Source organism: Canis lupus, chromosome 26, assembly GCF_011100685.1.
Source record: "Canis lupus familiaris isolate Mischka breed German Shepherd chromosome 26, alternate assembly UU_Cfam_GSD_1.0, whole genome shotgun sequence".
Lineage (NCBI taxonomy): Eukaryota > Metazoa > Chordata > Mammalia > Carnivora > Canidae > Canis > Canis lupus.
In genome coordinates, this window is record NC_049247.1 from 20,464,003 (window position 1) to 20,485,400 (window position 21,398).

Here is a 21,398-nt window from a genome sequence, read left to right on the forward strand (position 1 = left end):
CTGTACAGTTGATGGGTAATTCAGACATAAGACACATCTGCTCCCTTTTACAGCTAATAGTGATTATTAGTTAATGATTGTGTAAGACATCATAGTAAGCACATTATATGCTTTCGTGAATGTATTGTGCATGTGTGGGTGGCGTGTATGTATCTATGTGTGTGCGTGCAAATGTACTAAGAAAACCAAAGCTCAGGGATCCCTGGGTGGTGCAGCGGTTTGGCGCCTGCCTTTGGCCCAGGGCGCGATCCTGGAGACTTGGTATCGAATCCCACATCAGGCTCCCGGTGCATGGAGCCTGCTTCTCCCTCTGCCTGTGTCTCTGCCTCTCTCTCTCTCTCTCTCTCTGTGACTATCATGAATAAATAAATAAAATCTTAAAAAAAAAAAAGAAAACCAAAGCTCAGAGGGGAAAATAGATAACAGTAGTTATTGTTTATTGAATGTCTAAAACACACTGCTAAACACATTATATGTGTGTGTGAATGTATAGGTGTGAATATGTGTGTGTGCATGTATAGGAGTGTGTATAAAAGCAGCTGAGACTCACAGGGACATGTGATTAAGGTCACAACACTTTTCCATGAGCAGAGCTGGGATTCCAGTCTTGGAGTCCAGGGCCACCAGCCTTGCCCAGACATATTTCACTGTAGGTGGCAGGGGACAAGCCCCTATAGGGTTGTCCCAATGAAATTGCAGCCTATGGCCCTAACCCCTCACCACAAGCATATCCCCTCCCAGTCCCCAGACCTTTGGTCTGAGTTCACAGTGGATTATGGGGAGGATTGTGTCTCCCAAAAGATATTGAAGTCCCAAACTCAGTACTATAACTGGGACCTTTTCTGGAACTAGGGGCTTTGCAGTAATCAAATTAAGGTAAGGTCCTACAGGGTTAGGATGGGCACCAACGCAGTGACCAGTGTCGTCATAAGAGGGAAATTTGAACACAGAGACCCGGGGGCATGCCTGGGTCTGTGCTTGCAAGTCCAGGAACACCAAGAATTGCCAGCTACCACCATTGGAAGCTAGAAGGAAGGAAACAAGGACAGATCCTTCCTTCCCAGAATTCGGAGGGAGTATGGCCCTTGAAAGCCACCCTGACCTGGGACTTCTAGGCTCCAGAGCTGTGAGACAGTGCATTTCTGTTGTTCAAAGCCTCCCGGTCAGGTACACTCTGCTAAGTCAGCCCAGAACACCAGTGCGGTTCCCATTCCCTGCTGGTGACGGTAAGGGCGATCAGAAGCTGCCTAAGCCAGTCAAGCTGCAGAGACCCAGAGATGAGAAGCTAAAAATAAAAGCTTATTGAAAAGTACTGAAAGGTGGAGATATCATTTAAAAGAAAGAAAAAAAAGAAAGAAAAGTCACTTCGCTAATGAGGCACAGCCTCCAAAGACCCTCTGGGCTGTGCTGGTTGCTGGGTTTCAGAGACACAAGCCTCCCTCCCTCCGGGGCTGCCGTACCCTGGAATCTCAGTTGTGACGGCTTCCCTGACACCCGCGCTAATGAGTCACGAGCCAGGCTGGGTGTCAGGAGACATGCGATCCTCCCAGAAGCCCAAAGAGGAACCCGGCATGTGCTTCCAGCCTCATTACAGGCAAGCGAGACTGGCAGGAGATGGGAGGCAAGAGGATGGTCAGTTCTGACAGCAGGAGTGGGGTGGGGGGGGGTGTCAGAGAGAGAGGCAGGTTGTATTCGGGTTCTGAGGGTGTTTTTAAGGATGAGTTTGTTAGGCATCCACAACTTTCCAGTGTTTCCTCTGCTGAACAAGGGTTACAGCCCCACTGTCAGCATCCCAAGTCCTTCCCCAGCATTAGTGCATTTAACACTCTTGAAATTGTATGGGTGGCACCTGTGTCCACATAAAAGCAGGCAAAGGAAGCTCAGAGAGGGTGAGCAGCTTTCCTGAGGCTACACAGCAGGGAAGGGGAGAACCCAGGATTCCGACGGAAGCCAGACTAAGCCCAACAGCAGTGTTTTCCTACCTCACCCTCTGCAGTCCCAGCTTCTGAGCAAAGCTCCAGTGCTTTACTCCTGACAAAGATCTTCCACCCACAAGCTCATGAAGCAGACAGAGCCAGCTGTAAAAGCTCTGGATGTCTCCAACTTCTGTTCCCAGTGTCTTCCTCAAGGCCAGAGTTTGGTCCAGCTGGGACTCACAACCATGTCTTTTCACTCCTTCAAGAACTGACAGGTCAAGCATAGATAGAAGGAAGTGTCTGGAATTCACAGCCAGACATACACCCCCAGCTCTGCGGGGTGACCTTGGGTGAGTAGCTTGCCCTCTCTGGGCTTCAAAGCCCTCAGCTGTGAAAAAGAAATGATACTTCCTACCAAGCAGGGCATTTGGAAGTAACTCATTCAATTATTCAAAAAATGCTTCCAAATGCAGGCACAGGCATGCCCAAACTTTCTCAACTCACAGTACCCTTGGCATCTCAGGAATTTATTTGGTAAATATCCTAGGCCAAAATACGTAACAGTCCCATTCGTTAAGTAGTTATATCCAAACAACTTAACAAGGAACTATATCCTGACGACTTAGTAGCCATCTGAAAAAGTAGTGCACATACTATAAGATTTTATTTTTTATTGCATGTTTTAAAGATTGTATTTATTTTAGAGAAAGAGAGAGGAGAGAGAGCAGGGGGAGGAGCAAAGGGAAAGAATCTCAAGCAGACTTTACACTGAGCGGGGACCCCGATGTGGGGCTCGATCCCACAACCCTGAGACCATGACCTGAGCTGAAATCAAGAGTTGGATGACTCAACCAACTGAGCTCCCCAGACACCCCATGATTTTCATTGCATTCTTAAGTAACTAGAATCGCAGCTACAGGGGTGTGGGTGCCTCTTGGCCTCTCTGCCAAATTTCTCAGATTTCAGCATCAGACTGGACTCTGCCACCTTCATTCTGTTCCAATTGATTTTATCAGAGCTCTTTCTTTTTAGCAGAAAACCCAGCTTTGCAAAGCTGGGGCATCATCAAAAGGAATGTAGTTCTGTCTAATGTGAGAACCATTCACATGGGTCTGAGAGATGTTCCTTTGTCTCCTCAAATTTTTGAAAAATCTCACCGGGCTGCTGTTTATGGTGGCACCCCGGGGTGCCTCGGTACATGGTTTGGAAACTGTGGTGCAAAGCCCTAAAAATACAGCAGTGTATTAGCAGACATAATCCACATTCTCATGGAGCCTGGGGTCTGTTGGAGATGGGAGGAGGAAAGGCAGGTCTGTGAAGCAAATAACAATGAATCCCCAGCGTCACCTCCTCTAGGAAGGCCTCCCTGACTGTCTAGGCTAGGTCATGTTTCTCTTCCTGTAAGCTCCCACGGCTCCTATAGTTGCATCGATCACAACACTTGTGGCAGCTTATTGAAGTGATCCCTATCTGTTCATAGAACTGAATACATAACTCCCTTGCCAGGATTGTATCCAATGGGTTTTTGCAGCCCTCAGGCCCAGCAGGCTCAAGAAACCACAGTACTTGCTACTATTACTGTCATTGATATTGTTGGCAGTACTAATGGGGTATTTGTTGCAACTTCTCTTCTTTGATGGTGACAAAAGTAGTACCTGACTCCTGAGGCTCCCATCCAGGAGACATAAACTGCACCACCAAAAGTGATGAAAAGCCTACAAATTCAGGAAGGGTTTAAGGGTGACTCCCCAGGGAGGTCCTTAGGGATTCCCCAGGAGGCCCTGGTTCATCGCAGCCCTGCCCTCAGAACACCACTAATAGGAGATTTCCTGACAGGGGCAGAGCCCACATGGCCAGACTGTGGCTTGATGTGTCGTCCCCAGCGGCCTCACCTTGGCTCCCATGGTGCCCCATCCTCATTTAGAAATTCCTGTCTCTGAGAAAGCAATAGCTCAGAGGAATTCATCACAGCCCAGGGGATTTGGCCCCCCGCCCCCGCCTCCACTACCACAGACATTAACTGCACCGGACTTCAAACCCAGGGGGTCCGTATTTGCATCTCAGCTCTGCCACTTGCCAGCTGGGTGACTTGGGACAAACCAGCGTCCTCATCAAAAAAGATGACCGTGGCGACCATAAATACAGAAGCTCATAACCATGTGTGTGGCATACAGTAAGTGCTCAAATAACACTGGTTGCTAATGACCACACAGTTTCAGGCTTCACTACTTATGGGGCATCTTACAAACCGTTCACAGCAATAAACTGGGGAACCTGATGTTGACACTTTGTTCAAATGTGCTCCAAAAATATTTTCCCCCTATAGTTAAGGAGAGGGGAGACCTGGGGAGGAAAATGGAAATGAGGGGCAGCCCCGGTGGCCTAGAGGTTTGGTGCTGCCTTCGGCCCGGGGCGTGATCCTGGAGACCTGGGATCGAGTCCCACGTCAGGCTCCCTGCATGGAGCCTGCTTCTCCCTCTGCCTGTGTCTCTGCCTCTCTCTCTGCATCTCTCTGTGTCTCTCATAGATAAATAAATAAAATATTTAAAAAAAAAAGAAAATGGAAATGAGGGTAGATTTGCGATTGTTACTAAGACCTCCAGTCCAACTCAGTTGTATTCCCGAGGAAGAACAGGATGACTTCACAAGGATTACAACCAGAATTGTTTAAAAGCTGAGATCCGTGGTTCTCAGCCAGGGGTGACTCTGCTCCCCAGGAGACACTTGCCAATGGCAATTCCTGGAGGCATGTTCGGTTGTCCCACAAGAGCTGACAGGTGCCACTGGCATCGAGTGGATAGAGGCCAGGGATGTGGTTCAACATCTTACAAGGCACCGGATGACTCCACCACAAGGAATTACCCGGCCCAAAAAGCCAGGAGCGTCTAGGTTGAGAGAACCTGCCTTAGATGATCTTATTTCAAAGTCTGGGTACCTCCTTGGAGTGGGAATGTCATCGCCCAGCCACATTTCAGCTAAGGATGGGGTCTTGGTCCAATCCAGTTATGTAACAGGCGGGAAAGATGGGGTCCAGAGCCTGGAATAGGCTAAACCGGAAATGGGCTCAACTCTCCAGTATGTCTTAAGCTGCCAGATGTCTTTTATGATGCTCCTACTGTATAATTTAGGATCGTGTATGATAGTCCTACTGCAGAGCAGACCCTGGGCTTCAAGCACACCCTAACAGATTCATCTCCCATGAGGAAAACAGATATTAAATAACTCAATACAATACAGCGTGGTTAGTGCTGGGGTGAAGGAAGAACTAGGAAGATGAGTGACTCTATGAGGGATGGAGGGCACCTGGGAAAACTCCTTGGAGGTGGAGGAATAAGGACTGAGTATTGAAAGACCAGACTTGTCCAGGCCAGGTGGGCAGGTAAGGTGTAAGTTGAGGAGCAAGAGGAACATTTCATAATTTAACAACACTGCCATGACCTGCCAAGAACATGCTAAACACTTTATACTCAGGATCTAATTTCATCTTCCAAAGCCCCAGGACAAAGATACTACTATTATTCCCATTTTAGTGATGAGGAAAATCAAGGCTCAGAGAGGTTGTGGCCCTTGCTGGAGGTCACACAGCGAGTATGTAGTATAACCTAGATTTGAACCCAGATTCCATAGCCCAGGACATTCAACTGTACCCATGTGTAATGTGCACCCATAGGTGGGAGACAGGGAGGTGAGTCTGAGGAATGGGAAACCGCTGGAGGTGAGGGGAACACAGATGGTACTGGCGAGGCTGGCCAAAGCCAGATCAGACAGGCTGGGAGTGGGAGTCCCCCAAGATTTGCATGATCTCATCAGAGCTGTTCTGGGCTTGCATTTCAGCGGAGGAGTCCCTGGCATGCGACAACCCCGGCTTACCTGAAAACGGGTACCAGATCCTGTACAAGCGGCTCTACCTGCCAGGAGAGTCCCTCACCTTCATGTGCTACGAAGGCTTTGAGCTCATGGGCGAAGTGACCATCCGATGCATCCTGGGACAGCCATCCCACTGGAACGGGCCACTGCCCGTTTGTAAAGGTAAAGAAACCTGTCCGTGACCCTGGGGGTGGAGGGACCAAGAGATGGATGTCAGGCCTGGCTTCTTGTTACTATTCTCATTAAATCTAAGATACTGCCATTATTTTCTGCACCGCTAAAAAAGACCAAAAAAAAAAAAAAAAACTGCTGCCAATTAAGCAATGGCACCATGCCTTCTCCTGGCTTAGTATTTTTATTTTTACTTACTAAAAGCTGTGTTTCAAGCTTAGAGTTTTGTCATGGAGAGCCATTCTGCTTTTGACTCCTGGTACAGCTACATGGCTTAAACATCCCGCCCCTCCTGCACCCCGTTTTCACAACTACCTGGTTCCCAAGGGTTACGACTGCTCCCCTGTTGCCTCTGGGGTGGCCTCTCCAGCTGCTCACAGCCTCTCCAGACACTGAAGATGGGGCGCTGGAGGATGGCTCGCACACAGGCAGTGTGAGCGCCACCTGCTGACAGCGGGTTAACACGCCATCGGTTGCAAGACCTCTTCCCCCTCCCATCTGGGAGATGGTAAAGAGGGAAAATGTATTTTAGAATCAGTGAGACACTCATCATTGAAATTAAGTTTTGACATACCCAGTGAGATTTGGATCCATTTATCTGGGTCTTTGAAGTGTGCGATTAATAACAATATCCTAAATGCAGTTGATGCTTTAGGCATCGAACCTTTTATGGCATTAATCCCCTTTGAGAAAGAGTCAGAAAGCTCTGAATTCTCTCCCCAGCAGGGACAGAGGCATCATGGAGTTTTACATTTCTACCTGGGAACCCATAACTTCAATGGATTCCCCAAATGCTTTATCATGAACATCAGCATTAAGCCTTACAAATGCTCTCCGACCAGCACTTCTACTCCTAGGTAGATGCGCAAAATAATTGCAAACAAGTATTCACACCAGCACTTGTGCATGAATATTCATAGCAGCGTTGCTCACAAAAGGTGGGAACTATCCAAATGTCCAACAACTGGGGGATGGATAAATAAAATGTAGCGTAACCACACGGGAATATTATTCAGCTCTGAAAAGGAACAGAGTGTGGACACCTGCCACAGCCTGAATGGACCTTGAAAACATAACGCTGGGACGCCTGGGTGGCTCAGCGGTCAAGTGCCTGCCTTCGGCCCAGAGCATGATCTGTCCCGGGATCGAGTCCCGCGTAGGGGTCCCTGCATGAAGCCTGCTTCTCCCTCTGCCTATGTCTCTGCCTCTCTCTCTCTCTCTCTCTCTCTCTCTCTCTCTCTCTCTGTGTGTGTGTGTCTCATTAACAAATTTTTTACATCTTAAAAAAAAAAAAACATAACGCTATGGGAAAGAAGCCAGATCACATATCCTATGATTCCATTTATATGAGATATCCCAAACCAGTAAACCCATAGAGACAAGAAGCAGATTGGTGGCTATCATAGGGCCAGGGGAAAAACAAGTAACTACTTTGTTGGTACAAGGTTTCCTCTTAGGGGTGATGAAAATGTTCTGGAACTAGATAGAAGTGATGGCTAAATGCCACCACATCGTGAACGTACTAAATGCCACCAAATGGTTAATTTTATATTATGTGAAATTTACCTCCGTTTTTTAAATGTATTTTTTCCAACATCGTGAATGTACTAAATGCCACCAAATGGTTAATTTTATATTATGTGAAATTTACCTCCGTTTTTTAAATGTATTTTTTCCCTGAATTGTCTCACTTAAACTTCAGGACCACACTTTAAGATAGATAAGGCATCTTACCCATTTTACAGTTACAAAAGGAGAGGCTCAGAGAAGTTAAGTGACTTTCCCAGAGCCACACAGCTGTTACACGACAAATCTAGGATTTGAACCCACATCTCCTGATTGTAAATTCCCTGCCTCTTCCCCAGCGGGCTGCCTGCAGGGTAGACTGCAGAGCTGTTTAGGCTGGTAGCCTCCAACCTGCCAGTCACTTCAGAATTAGAATCACCCAGACTGTTTATTTGAAACACATTCTTGAATCTACTACCCCAGATCTATAAAATTAGGAGCACTGATTCAGGAGTAGAACCCTGAAATCAGCAGTTTAACAAGCCCTGGGTTGCTCAAATGCACTTTAAATTTGAGAACCACTTACGGCAGTGGTTTCCAAATGTAGGGTATAAATACAAACAGGTGTCTGGGCCCCTGGAGGGCAGATGCTGTTCACGAGGTCTAGGGCAGGTGCCAGGGGACCGATGTCACTGGCACCAGCAGTGAGTCTTAGCATCAGGCAAGTGCGGGAAACACTGGCATAGAAGTGCTGTGTATTCTCACCTCCAATCAAGCAGTGACCCGTCCTGTGAGGTCAAAGACCATATAGAAGTAGTTCTTAATAAGAGGACAAGGGATCCTGTTGAAATGCAGAGAAAAATAAGAAATTGCCAACTGAGATTTAAGACAACTGCCATCTTCCTCTTCGTTGCCATAGTTTTTGACAAAGTCCAGCCCTGTGTTTGAATTTTTTTTTTTTTGATAGCACAGGAAATCTGCTTTGTAGGGTTCAAACATTGGGATGTTTTCCCCGGGGAAAGATTCCCTGTAAGCATTCTAACTGCTACATGGATGTTAATAGAAGTTGATCTGATGTTGTGGGTAAGTGTTCTGCATGGAGGGAAATTGGTAGGGTTTGTTTTTAAGAAATCTAAGTAAGGGGACACCTGGGTGGCTCAGTGGTTGAGTATCTGCCTTTGACCCAGGGCATGATCCTGGAGTCCTGGGATCGAGTCCCACATTGGGCTCCCTGCAGGGAGCCTGCTGCTCCCTCTGCCTGTGTCTCTGCCTCTCTCTGTGTCTCTCATGGATAAATAAAATTAAAAAAAAAAGAAATCTAAGTAAGGATACCATGGAAGGGCCATTTTTTACTTCTATGCACGATCTGCTCCCTGATTGTTTCTATTCCTTTTTGGATTAGCTGCGAAAGGTGTCTCATGCAAAAGTAGAGGGACCCGGAGTTGCCAAGGAGGCACTGGGGGCTTTTTCCTTCCATTCTCCATCATTTCCATTCCTCCCGGGAAGCCGGTACTGATCACCGTGAGTGGACTGCCACGAGTAGACAAGGCTGCAAAGAGGGGGTGGGATGTGTTTGTTTGCTGCCAAGTACAAACGCCTCATACCAGACATATTCTGTGTTTCGCTTTTCCCCATTTATCACAACCCATCTGTCAAGTTGGAAAGAAGAAAAAAATGGAGCTCAGCCTTATCTTATTAATTGCCGCCCGGCATTCCACAGCCTCATGCATCCGGTCCTTCCTCTGTGGATGGATCTACTGGCTCTTTTCCGATTTCTTGCTTGTTTTGTCTCAGTTCCTCCCAGAAATCTCCTTGCCCGTGAATCTTTGGGTGCTGACGTTTCTCATCAGATAGGACTGATTCCTCCAAGTGGGATTGATGGTGTGGACAAAGATCTGTGGATGCTGAGTTCGTGTGGACTTCGCCAGATTCTTTTCCACAACTGTAGGGATTCATGCTCCAACTGCCCCAATAATGTGTGATAATGTCCTTTAACCCCCACATCCTTGCCAGTGCTAGATGTTATCAATTTTTTTTGATGTTGCCAATCCGATGCCATCCGAACTGCCATCCGAAAATACACATGAGACAAGGATCAAAGATGCTCAGTATCGCATCCCTGAAACTTCTATGTTCTAAGATAGGAGAGACCTTGAAGCTCCAGCAAGTGAGTGGCTCTCTGCCCCTCACTTTCTTCCTCAGGCATGATAGAGTTTCTGGCAGGAAGGGATCTTGGGGGATGCTTTCATCTTCCTCTTCCTTCCACTGCTAGTCCTGAGACCCCATCACTTTGTAAGGAAATGACAAATCACTTACTCTTCCAAAAAAAAAAAAATAGGGTGCATGGCTTTGTGGTCTGGAGTTGGCAAAGTGACCAAGCTCCAATGTAAGGACACCTGACTGGGACTCAGCGACCCCAGGCTTCAGCCTGCCGGGCTGTGGACCACCTGCATGACCGTGGACGAGCTACCTTCCCTCCCTGATCTTGGTTTCTCTTTGTGTGAAATAAAAGACAGGGCCCGGGAGGCTGCATTTTATCATGTGCACCAGGGCGCTACTGACCACACTCCAAGGGACACAAGTTTCAAGGCTCTCTTCTGGCTCCGAGATTTAGCAGGAGTTCACACACTCCCAGACACGCAACCAAAGTCCCACTCATATCTAGGTGGGAAGTATCTGTCTCAATCTCTCCATTTTCCTGATGCCCTAGCTCCAGAGATAATCTGTGGTTTAGTTAGTTAGAAACCTAGCTTTTCAACTCATTCTTTTGGCATCACATGTTGATGACCAATGTCAAAGAATGACGTTGACCAAGGCACAAATTAGGAAGTCTTAGTATTAGGACATGAATACAGCTGGGCCTTTGGTGGCTGTCCCCTGCCACCCCCTTATAATGCAGTCTGTTTGTCTAAGCATCTGAGGTTTTGCATCTTTGAAACCCATCCGTGTGGGTATATTTTTGTGCTCAGCTACCATGTTGTCTTTGGTGCCAAAGCCTGGAAATGCCAGTCCCATCATCTTGAACTTCCAGAGACATTTTATAGGGAATATGAGGAAGTGAATGACTTCCAGAGAGTTCTAGTCTGTGGCAGGAATGGAAATTGTTATACAGGGAATACAAATAATAGTCAAATTAAATACAGAATAGAAGTGAAACCAGAAAGGTTCATATAAACACATGTTTCAAAGCAGGAAAACAGTTTCAGCTCTGGCTGGATTTTGAATTTGGGGCTTTATCGTGAGCCTCACTGTTCATCAACTTTTGTCCTACATAGAGAACAATGAAAACGAGCAGAACTACGTAATTAAGAGCAGAGTCTGGAGAAAGTCGAGCAGTCTGGGTTTAGAGCTGCCTTCGTCCCTCAGAAGTTGTGTGAGGTCAGAGAAGTTGCTTCACTTCTCTGAACCCCTGTTTGTTTGTCTGTAAAATGGGGATGATGATAGTATCTACCTAGTGAGATTGTTGTGGGAGTAAATGAGCAAATACATACATAAAGCTCTTGGCACAGTATCTGACATATGGTGAGTGTTCAGTAATTAATCACAGTGACTATTGCTGTCCTTGTTTCTTTCCTATCTATGTCATGATCTCTCAGGAACCTAGGAAAGGAATATGTCCAGGCACTCCCACTAATTCCAGGAACCCAAGATAAATCAAAGCCGAGCACTAACTTCAGCAAAACGTAGCACAGGCTTTTGCTCCTAATTTTTTGGCTCCATTTCATGCAGAGTGGATTCACTCGACATTAACCAATGCTTCCAATTTCCCTTTCAGTTAATCAAGACAGCTTTGAACACGCATTAGAAGGTGAGTTCCGTAATGAAAAAAAAAAATCCAATAAATCAAGCTAATAGCAGAAAACAAGGGCAGGTCCTTGCATGTCCTTCTCCAGGTGCTAAAAAAATAAGCAGAAATTCCGTCTTCTCACTACCGAAGATAATTTCAAAATAAAACATTTTAAAAGGAACAAACCACTGAATTTGTAACCTAGGGTCCTAACTATGACCTGAAAGAGATTTTCCAGCCGTTCTGTTCTTGGGGTAAAAAAAAAAAAATCTGAGGGTGCACATGCCTGAGAAAGGCACAACCCCACTACACCAATTTTCACCCACGTGGTGTTGTTTGGAGAAAGTAAGTCTAGCGATGCCTCACCTTCCATGCCGAGCACCCCCCTGGCTTCACGGGGGAGAGTTCTGCCGGGGGGGATGCTCTGTGGTCCATTTCTTCCTTGGTCTTTCTCTTTCCCCAAATACCTGTCCCTGTATCCTCCTTGCTTTCTGTTCTCCTCCTATTAGGAACTCCCAGGTGATAATTATTTATGGGGAACAGACAGTAAAAGCTGGCCAGGATTTTGTTTCGGTTTTTATTTTGTGTTTCCTTTTCCTTGCCACCCCTTCCCTACATAAAACACTCCGCATTCTGTATAACCTCCATTCACTTTGGTACCAAACCACTCGCCCAGGCTGTGGTGTCATGAAATATTTATGTATTTTTGTTTCATTTTTATTTTTAAAAAGTTATAACCAATGAAGCAGTTTTTATTATTATTTTTGGAGTCACTTAGCTTTCTGACAATAAATCATTCACTCTGAATGTGGGGCTATGCGAATTACGTGTCATTAGCTGCTCTCCTTTGCAACCGATGACATTTTAATACCAACAGGCAGAGCCAGGGCTCAAGTGTAAGCGCAGAGGAGGAGCGTGTATTAGCGACTCTGCAGGGAAAAGAGGGGGCATTTCGTGGCATTAGCGTCTATTCAGGCCATCCCTTTGCTGCCTTTTGGAGACCAATGAACCATGAGAATGTCTCAAAGGCCTAGGTTGCTCAGAGATTATGAGTGCCAGCGTAATGTTTTGTGCTCATGCATTTGCCATGGGTTAGCATCGATTTTTTCAGACTCCATAGAGTGGCAGTTAATGGATTATAGATTGGCGTACAGCCGAGCTCTGCTGGCCGTGGCCATGGAGAAATGGCAGAGAAAACCTGAGTAGGAATGTCTGGAGGAGATGCAGGGTCTCCCTTCAAGCTGCGCCGGGAAGATGCCTCCAGAACCCCCCAACAGCTATTATAGTTCTTACAATTTCCACAAACCAATGGGAGGCAGTGGGAGGATCTGGGCGAAGCCAAGATGGTGCGACCATAGCCTCTGAGAATCAAAACTGGGTCTTCAGAGTTGGGGTGTCATTGGGGGGTGCAGCATCCTCTCCTGGAGGGTCTGATAGAGCTGCTCTGGGAGGCACCTGCCAGTCTGGGTGCAACAAGCTCCCTCTTACCCATGGAATATCGAACAAATGTGCCTTCTCCAGTTAGTACATATGACATTTTCTCCAAGTCTCTCCTTGAATTGGATTTTAACCAGATTTCAACTGCAGCCACACCCCCCTCAAATGGGCATGGTATCACCAGGAGTTCAAAGAGTAATTCTTGGTAGCCCATGACCACCCCACCCAAGGATGGATCTGGGCTTCGCTGCAAAGAACCGTCCCATTTGCTCTACTCTCTGCCTCTTCTCCCCTCTGGGGATGGTTGCCCAACAGCTAAGGCTTTTGATGCCAACCAGCTCTTTGATGAGTGCAGAACTGGAAAGGCAGGTGCTCACCTGGGAGCCAGGTACCTAGGCGGCCTGAGGGCATGAGACTCTGAGGGCTTCACTGGCTTCTGTGTTCAGTAGCAGAAGCGGCAGCAGAGACATCGCTGGAAGGAGGAAATATGGCACTGGCTATCTTCATCCCAGTCCTCATCATCTCCTTACTGCTGGGAGGAGCCTACATTTATATCACCAGGTAGGGGGCTTCCGGGCAGGGGTGGGGGGCTGCCATCCACTCAATGGCCAGTGCACTGGGAGACAGGCTCTCCATCTGTAGCTTGGGGCTGGTGGCATTGGTGTGCCTGTAGATGATGTGATTCAACTCAGCTCTGGGAGAAATACTCCTACTGAGCACCGCCCACCCCTCCGAGGCAGGAGGGCTGAGGATGCAGCAGCAGATAAGCAGGCCCTACCCCTGAGCTCAAGGAGCTGTGGTTTAGTGGGACAGACAGCATTTTGCATTGCCAGGCACACACTGACATTGATTCCATTCACTCATTCATTCATTCATTCACTTACTCCACAAAAGTGTGGACCATCTAACACATACCGGACATTGTCCTGCCTGTTGAGGATCCTGGAACTTGCCAGCAGTAAGGAAGGAAAATAGTAAGCCATGGCTAGGATATTCACTAATTCATTCAAATTCACAATTATTGAACACCTACTATGTGCTGGGAAGGTTTTTTTGGGGGGGACGTTTCTAGGAACATCACTGTGAACAAAGCAGAAGGAGATCATTGGTATGTGGGGCCCAGGTTCTAATGGGAAGAAGATAGACAAGTAAAGTACATTCAAAAAGTAACAGTTGATCCCTGAACAACACAAGAGTTAGGGGCACAGACACCAAGTGAGTTGAAAATCTGCATATTTAACTTTTGACTCCCTGAAAACTTCACTACCAAGAGCCTACCATTGACAAAAGGCTTACCGATAACATCAACAGTCAGTTAACATATATTTTTTGTGTTACATGTATTATATACCATATTTTTTTTGAGAGCAAGAGAGAGTGTGAGCATGGGGGGATGGGGGCAGAGGGAGAGAGAGAGAATTCCCAGCAGGCCCCATGCCCAGCACGGACTCCCCACACCCTGAGATCATGACCTGAGCCGAAATTAAGAGTCAGACACTCAACTGATTGAGCCACCTAGGCACCCCAATACCATATTCTTACAATGAAGTAAGCTAAAGAAAAGTGATTGTTATTAAGAAAATCATAAGTGGGGGGGGCGCCTGAGTAGCTCATTTGGTTAATTGTCTGCCTTCAGCTCAAGTCATGATCCTGGGGTCCTGGGATTGAGTCCCACATCAGGCTCCCTGCTCAGTGGGAAGTCTGCTTCTCCCTCTCGCTCTGCCTCTCCCTCCTCGACTTGTGCTCTCTCTCTCTCTCTCTCTCTCTCTAATATAGAAATAAAATATTTTTTAAAAAGAAAAAGGAAATCAAGAGGAAGAGAAAATACACCTGCAGGAGTGTAGTATATTATCCAAAAAATCCACATATAAGTGGACCTGCACCTGAATATAAGTAGACCCGTGCTGTTCAAGGATTAACTGTGTACATTAGGAGGTGGTAAATGCAGGGGGAAAAGAAAGCTGTGAAGAGAGCAAAAGGGAACTGGAGTAGAGGTAGTGATCAACTTTCAAAGAGGACTCCTCACTGGAAATGACAGCTGAGGAAGGACTTAAAACCAATAACAAGTAACTTATGCAAATACCTGGAAGAGGAGGATTCTAGGCAGATAAACGGTATGTGCAAAGGTCCTGAGGCAGGCATCTGCCCAATATCATTTTTTCCATTTTTTGTGGAGCCCACAAGATTGTAGGGGGACAGGAGAAATACACATTTTTTTAAAGATCTTATTTATTTATTCATGAGAGACACACAGAGAGAGGCAGAGACACAGGCAGAGGGAGAAGCAGGCTCTCTGCGGGGAGCCTGATACAGGACTCAATCCCAAGACCACAGGATCATGACCTGAGCCAAAGACAGATGCCCAACCACTGAGGCACCTGGGAGCCCCAGAAATATACAAATTATATATAACACACTGAAGAGCATAACGAAGGAGAGAGATAGGGTATGGTAATAGAAGAACCACTTTTTAAATAGGTTGTCAGAGAAGGATTCTCTGAGGCAACACAGTACATAGTAGGTGCTCAGTAAATGCTCATTATTGCCGTTGTCACCCTACATGAAAGAGGGGCTCGAATCACCTTCCAGGTGAAAACCAGCTGGGCTCCACTCCTCCCCAGTAAGGGAGGTACTGAGGCCTTAGTTGTCAGTGACTGGGTTAGAAGTTGAGGGCAGGGACGCCTGGGTGGCTCAGTGGTTGAGCATCTGCCTGCAGCCCAGGGAGATCCTGGGGTCACGGGATCGAGTCCCACATTGGGCTCCCCTCAGGGAGCCTGCTTCTCCCTCTGCCTGCATCTCTGCCTCTCTCTGTGTGTCTCTCATGGATAAATAAATAAAAAGTTTTTTAAAAGTTGAGGGCAGTCATGATTTCAGAGCTTATCAATGTGGATCCTCACCATGAGAGGCTGTTCCCACACCGCTCCTTGGCATTTGTGTAAGGGGCCCCGACCAGCTGTTCCTCTTAGGTGTTGCATGATGTCTCCCGCTCTGGGACTAGTGACTCCTCTCTCCTTTGCTCTCCCTTCTCCAGATGTCGCTATTACTCCAGCCTCCGCCTGCCTCTGATGTACTCACACCCCTACAGCCAGATCACCGTGGAAACCGAGTTTGACAACCCCATTTATGAGACAGGGGTGAGTTGGTCTCTTTTCTCCATGCCCCCCACCCGCCCATCCAGTGCCTCCCTCTCTGTCTGCTCTGAATGCACTGACATCAAAACTGAAAGTTTCCTTTCCTCTTGCTCACAATGCCCCTGGCAGAAAGGCATGGCCAGTGGTCCTGTCCCATCCCCACCATGACCGCTGGGGGGGTAACCGCTGGAGGAACCCAGGTCTCTCTGCTTGCCCATGACAAGCCTGGATGACCAATCACTCTGGGCAGAACGATCACAGAAAGAAGGGGCTGCACCAAAGAAAGACCCAAGGAGAGACAGCCGATATGGGCCAGAACCCACACCCCCCCCCAAGAGGCTGGTGGCAGTGGGTGGCATCCCCCAGATGACTGAACTCCACTCTGTATTGAACGGCAGCACGTAACATTCCAACACACTCAGGTGCAGACTTCGTGTTGAGCTACCCAGAGACGCAGTCGTGAACCAGACAGACTGGTCCAGCCATTAATGAGCTTATAGTCTTCCAAAGGAGACAGAGCTGAGTAATGATAACAAGAAAATGTACCACGAGCTGGGCATCTTAAACCCAGAAGTTCCCTGAATCCCTGCAACTCCGTCATACGTTCTGCAGTTACTGCTGATTGACTGATGACGATACTGAGGGTCAGAGAGACGAAAAAAATGATTCAGCCAAGGCTGTGCAGCCTAAAGCACAGCCTGGAGCCAGGATACAAATTCAAACTGATGCCGTTAGTCATTCTATTACCCGCCTCCCTTGAACCTCAAACAAATATGCCAGTGGGATGGTTATAACAAATCATCAGTTTAAGGACCATGAAAAATTTGGTCAGGGCACTAAGACACATGGCCAAGACATCCTAGCACATTTGGGATCCTCCCCACACTTTTGGAAAGGGGATCATGCAAGAAGGTAATCACCAGGAGGTGAGAGCGGGCGGGGGAGGGGGGCGCTACCTTCGAGTCTTCCCTCCACATTCCCATCCACCATTGATACGCTTACTTACTTGTGCTGACCCAGCAGCAACAGTAGACCTCCACTAAAGCATGTGACAATGACCTCTTCTGGGGCCAAGCCTCTGCCTTCTTATATCTCCCTGTTCCTCTAACTTGGAGGCCTGGAGAATATTATTCACCCTTGATGAATATTGGAGAAAATGAAGTGGATGCCACCCACATGTCGTGGTCATTTTAGATATGGCACCGCTAAGAAGACATCGTATGTTATTTTATATTCTGTATACTGTGTTTCCAAATCTGAAAAGAAGGTGAAGCTGATTAAAAAAAAAAAAAAGAGCACTTCAGAAACTACATCTCTTTTTTAACTTCTTTTATTTAAATTCAATTAGTTAACATACAGTGTATCATTAGTTTCAGATGTAGAGTTCAGTAATTCATCAGTTGCATATAGTACCCAGTGCTCAGTACATCAAGTGCTCTCCTTAATACCCATCACCCAGTTACCCATCCCCCCTTAACTCCCCTCCAGCACCCCTGTTTGTTTCCTAAGAGTCTCTTATGATTCGTCTCTCTCTCTCTGATTTTGTCTTATTTTCTTTTTCCCTCCCTTCCCCTATGACCCCCTGTTTTAAGAAACTAGATCTTATTACTACTTATTAGTATAATGTGTCAGTTACCCAGCACTATGATAAAGCTGAGTAACAAATAATTCTGAAACTCAGTCACTCATAGCAACAAGGGGCAATTTGCTCAAAAGTCTGTGGGGTGGTGTTTTCAGCCAGCTGCAGCTGGGGGATGGCCCTGGCTCGGCCGTTCTCACTCACACATCTGGGATTGGCACGTTGTTGGCCAGGTGACTCTGCTCTGCTCTCCACATTCTTCACCTCCTCACAGGGACTACCGGCTATCAAGCCACGCTCTGCCTGTGGCTCCACCACCCAAGGGCTGACTCCATCTGTGCTTCTGTCTCTTGCAGGAAACCAGGGAGTATGAAGTTTCCATTTAAAGAGAGCTACGCTTGAGAGGGGAACTCACAGATAGGAACTCAACTACAACCTCCTCGAGAAATTCATCCAGAGACCACATGGCATTTGATTGAAACCCCAGAATGTTGTCCGTCTTTTCTTTAGACTCTTTATTGAAGATTCGCTGTTTTCTTCACTGTATTTATTATATTTAAAATCAAAAATAGGTGTGGTTGGAGGTGTTGCAGCTGTGGCCAAATCCGTGTGACCGTCTCATTTCTGAGGGCAGGTGGAAGACCTGCAAAATGACCAACATGGCAGCAAAGGGAAAAAAAAAACAAGAGCAACTGGGTTTCTCCATCAGCCGTGCCATGCTATGGCTGCACCAAATTGCACGCATTTGGGATCCATGCCCATGGTGCTTTTAGGACAAATCCAAGCCCCAAGATTAGGTTGGAAAGGGTATTTCTTGATGGAGTGACTTGGGTCGGACTTCAGTTTGAACAGGTCTGCTCCAAAACCAATCCCGGGTTTGCTCTTCCAATGCTCTCAGCTTGTGGCAGGTCTTGCCCCATACCCTCCCTCCCTCCAGGAGCTTGCTCATCTGCCACCCTGGCCTCGCTGGATGCTGGCAGACTCACAAAATGTTTCAGTGTAGATGAGAGGTTGGAGAACTCAGATGAAGTGCAGGGTGAGGGAAAACACCGAGTCAGGGGATCAAGTTAATAAAATGTTCTTTCCTTTGACACGCCATCAACAATGAAAGGGAAGGTAATTGATGCTACAAGGGCCAGAATTGATCGCTCTGTTCAGCAAGGCCACCCTCAAGCTGTGACAGTAGATCCTCACGGGGAGCTTCACCTGCGTAGTTACAAGGGTTGGTGTTGGGCGGGGGGGGAGGTGCCATGCCCTGAAATCCAGAGATGAGCTCGGTTTGTCTTCCTGGAGCACTGAAACACCTGAGCCCTCAAAATAAGGGAGACTCACGTGCACCATTTCACTAAAAGGTGTCAGAATATTTTTGCGATCAAGCATTTCAGAAGGGAGGGTCCTATGAGAAGAAACTGCTTTTCTGTCCTCTGAAGTTCTGTCCAGATGTTGCACATTGGCGTGCATGCTGACCATGGAAGGGCAGAGGAGTGGGGAACAGGTAGGTTTAAAGCCACTACACAGTCCTCATCATACAATTCGAACCCCAGGGAGAACAGAAGGAGGAGTTTCAGGGCAGAAGGGAAGTCATAAACCTCCTTAATCCCATGTGCATCCTCAGATTTTATCAGGGTCCTTTCACTCCAGCCCAGAGGGACTGGTGAGTGTGTGGCTCTCAGGAACATTCTTCTCTAAATACAGGTAGAAAGAAAAGGCAGGAGTTGAGGATACATGGAAGGAATAGCACACATAAAGTAAATTTGCCTCCCTGGGTCCGTCACCTCCCTAGTGATGGCCGGTGACTCAGAGAAGGCAGGGTTAGTGCTTCTGCATCCCACTTTGGCACTCTCCCAGGCTCTCTAGAATTATTTGACATTGGCTGATTTTCAAACAAGAAAAGACCTCTCTGGCAGCCATGCCATGGAGAGAATGTCTGGGAGTCCATATTTTGGTAGCTTGTCTAGGCAGCTCTGGAGCAGGGTAGGGCAGTTGGCTTTGACACACATAGAGCCTCCCCCTGGCCAGAAGTTCAGACTTCAGTCTTGAGGGATCTGAGCCCCAATACTTTCCTTCTGCCAGAAAAGAATCCTGTTTATATGATCCTTATGGCACGCATTCCTGATGCACAGCAAGAGATAATTGAAGGCTGCTTTCCAGCCACCCAAAACCCACCCCATTTTATGCAAAACAAAACAAAACCAAAAAGAACCCAGAAGAGAATCGTTCCAGACCATTAGTAAGCAAAGTCATGTTTAGAGAAGGTCCAACAATGCAAATAATATAACTTTTTTTTTCAAAGCAGAATCCAGTCTTTGCTTTTATTTCTATTTGATGCTTATTCTAACCCTAACCCCGAGTCATGTGGAATGAAGAACTCTAATTAATGATGTTTAATTTTAGAACATGCTATGGTTACGTGCAGACTAAACATTTGCCTTTCGTCAAAACTGACAAAATATGAAATCTTTATTCTAACCCTATTCCCTAAAAGTGGCCAGGCCACAGCCCAAGAATCCTTATTGGCTGTTCGAGGGATAGAAAAGGCATTTTGTTTTGGGGTTTGTTTGGTTTTGTTTTTTTTCTTTTTTGTTTTTTGTTTTTTGTTTTGTTTTTTTTTAAGATTCCAATGTCTTTGTTTTGTCTTAGTAGTACAGCACCTATAACATGTTTTAAAAGTTTATTTTCGCCTAAAGATGGATCGTGTGAGCTTGGCAATGTACAGTGTGATTGAAAAGACAGATTGGTGTCTGTTTTTCTTTTTAGGATATCTGAATGTGTATTTGTAATATGTAAAGGTAAAAACATGATAATAGTGCCAAAAAACATACCGGGCATCTCATTTCAGCTCATACGTGTCTGTTTTTATAAGATCAATGTTAAAACCCATTGGGATTAAATATTTTTGAACAGGATACAATCTTGAGCAACTCGAGAACCCAACTGAACCTTCCTACAAGCCACTCTTTGTTTTTAAAACAGTGGGGAAATACGTTTACAGAGATTTCGAGCTTCAAAGAATGCATGTGATGGTGTGTATTACATGCTAATTCATATAAGCTGTATCTGTCAGCTACCGCTCTGTGCTTTAAAAATGCACACTCTCGATCCTCTTCAGCTTGGAGCTCATCTTTTTGCTTTTTTGGAGGGGGTAGGGAGGAGTAGAATTATTTAGCCAACATAAGTATTCTGGTCGTAACTTGAGGACCATCCTTACTTAGTTCCATAGACATGCTTTAAATATGATCTTTTGAAGCCAGCTCCCTGGAAAGCCTACGGAACCTCAGGCCGATAGCTTTGGAAACTGTGAAACTGCCTGGCAGGAAGCAAAGTGGCTACAAGATTAGGACGGTTGTATAAGTAGAAGTGACTTGGCAAATACAGGGGTAGATTTAGGCTGAGCATGAGCCTTGGGCTAAAAATGACCTTTCTTTGGGGTAAATCCAAAGGGTATGACTTTCCTATGCCCTTGCGAAGTCATGGAGGGGAGCGTCATTCCAGGTCAGATATTATGGAGTTGTCTAGCATCCGCAAAGGTAGGCTTTCTTCTGGGACATTTTCATTTTCATTTTATCCCCAAACAGAATAAAAAGCAAAACAAACTTTCTAAGCTAGAATAATGGAGTTAAGTCATTTTCCACTTTGTATATATTGATGCTAATAAAACAAATGAAAAAGAGGCAAATCTATGGGGTTTTTGTTGCAAAGATATTCCTGGGATGGCATCAAGGGGAGAGGGGTGTTTCTGGTGTCTGGGGACTAGGTTGGGGTGCACCTGCTGACACTTTGATTGACAAGACAGGCTGCCAACTTCGGAGTGGTTCCGGGAACATCAGAGCAATGTTTGGAACAAGACAGGACAGCTGCCATCATCAGACACACTGTATCATGGGCTGCCACGACAAAGTGCCATAGATGTGAGGTTTAAACAACAGAAGGTTATTTCTCATAGTGTGGGAGGTTGGAAGTCCAAGACCAGGGTGCTGGTCATTTAGCTCCTGGCGAGAGCTCTC

General features: G+C 46.5%; 1 protein-coding gene across 1 annotated transcript in view; it reads left to right on the top strand.

The window, feature by feature from the left end:
* The window catches only part of SEZ6L (seizure related 6 homolog like), a 189,684-nt gene extending 168,614 nt beyond the window's left edge, over positions 1 to 21,070 (top strand). Inside the window, exons 14-18 of the mRNA XM_038576092.1 lie at positions 5,751 to 5,945; positions 11,236 to 11,268; positions 13,131 to 13,245; positions 15,716 to 15,818; positions 17,751 to 21,070. Of these exons, the coding sequence (XP_038432020.1) occupies positions 5,751 to 5,945; positions 11,236 to 11,268; positions 13,131 to 13,245; positions 15,716 to 15,818; positions 17,751 to 17,780 (476 nt within the window). The 3' untranslated portion in view covers positions 17,781 to 21,070. The remainder of the gene's footprint in view (positions 1 to 5,750; positions 5,946 to 11,235; positions 11,269 to 13,130; positions 13,246 to 15,715; positions 15,819 to 17,750) is intronic.
* Positions 21,071 to 21,398: the final 328 nt, after the last annotated feature.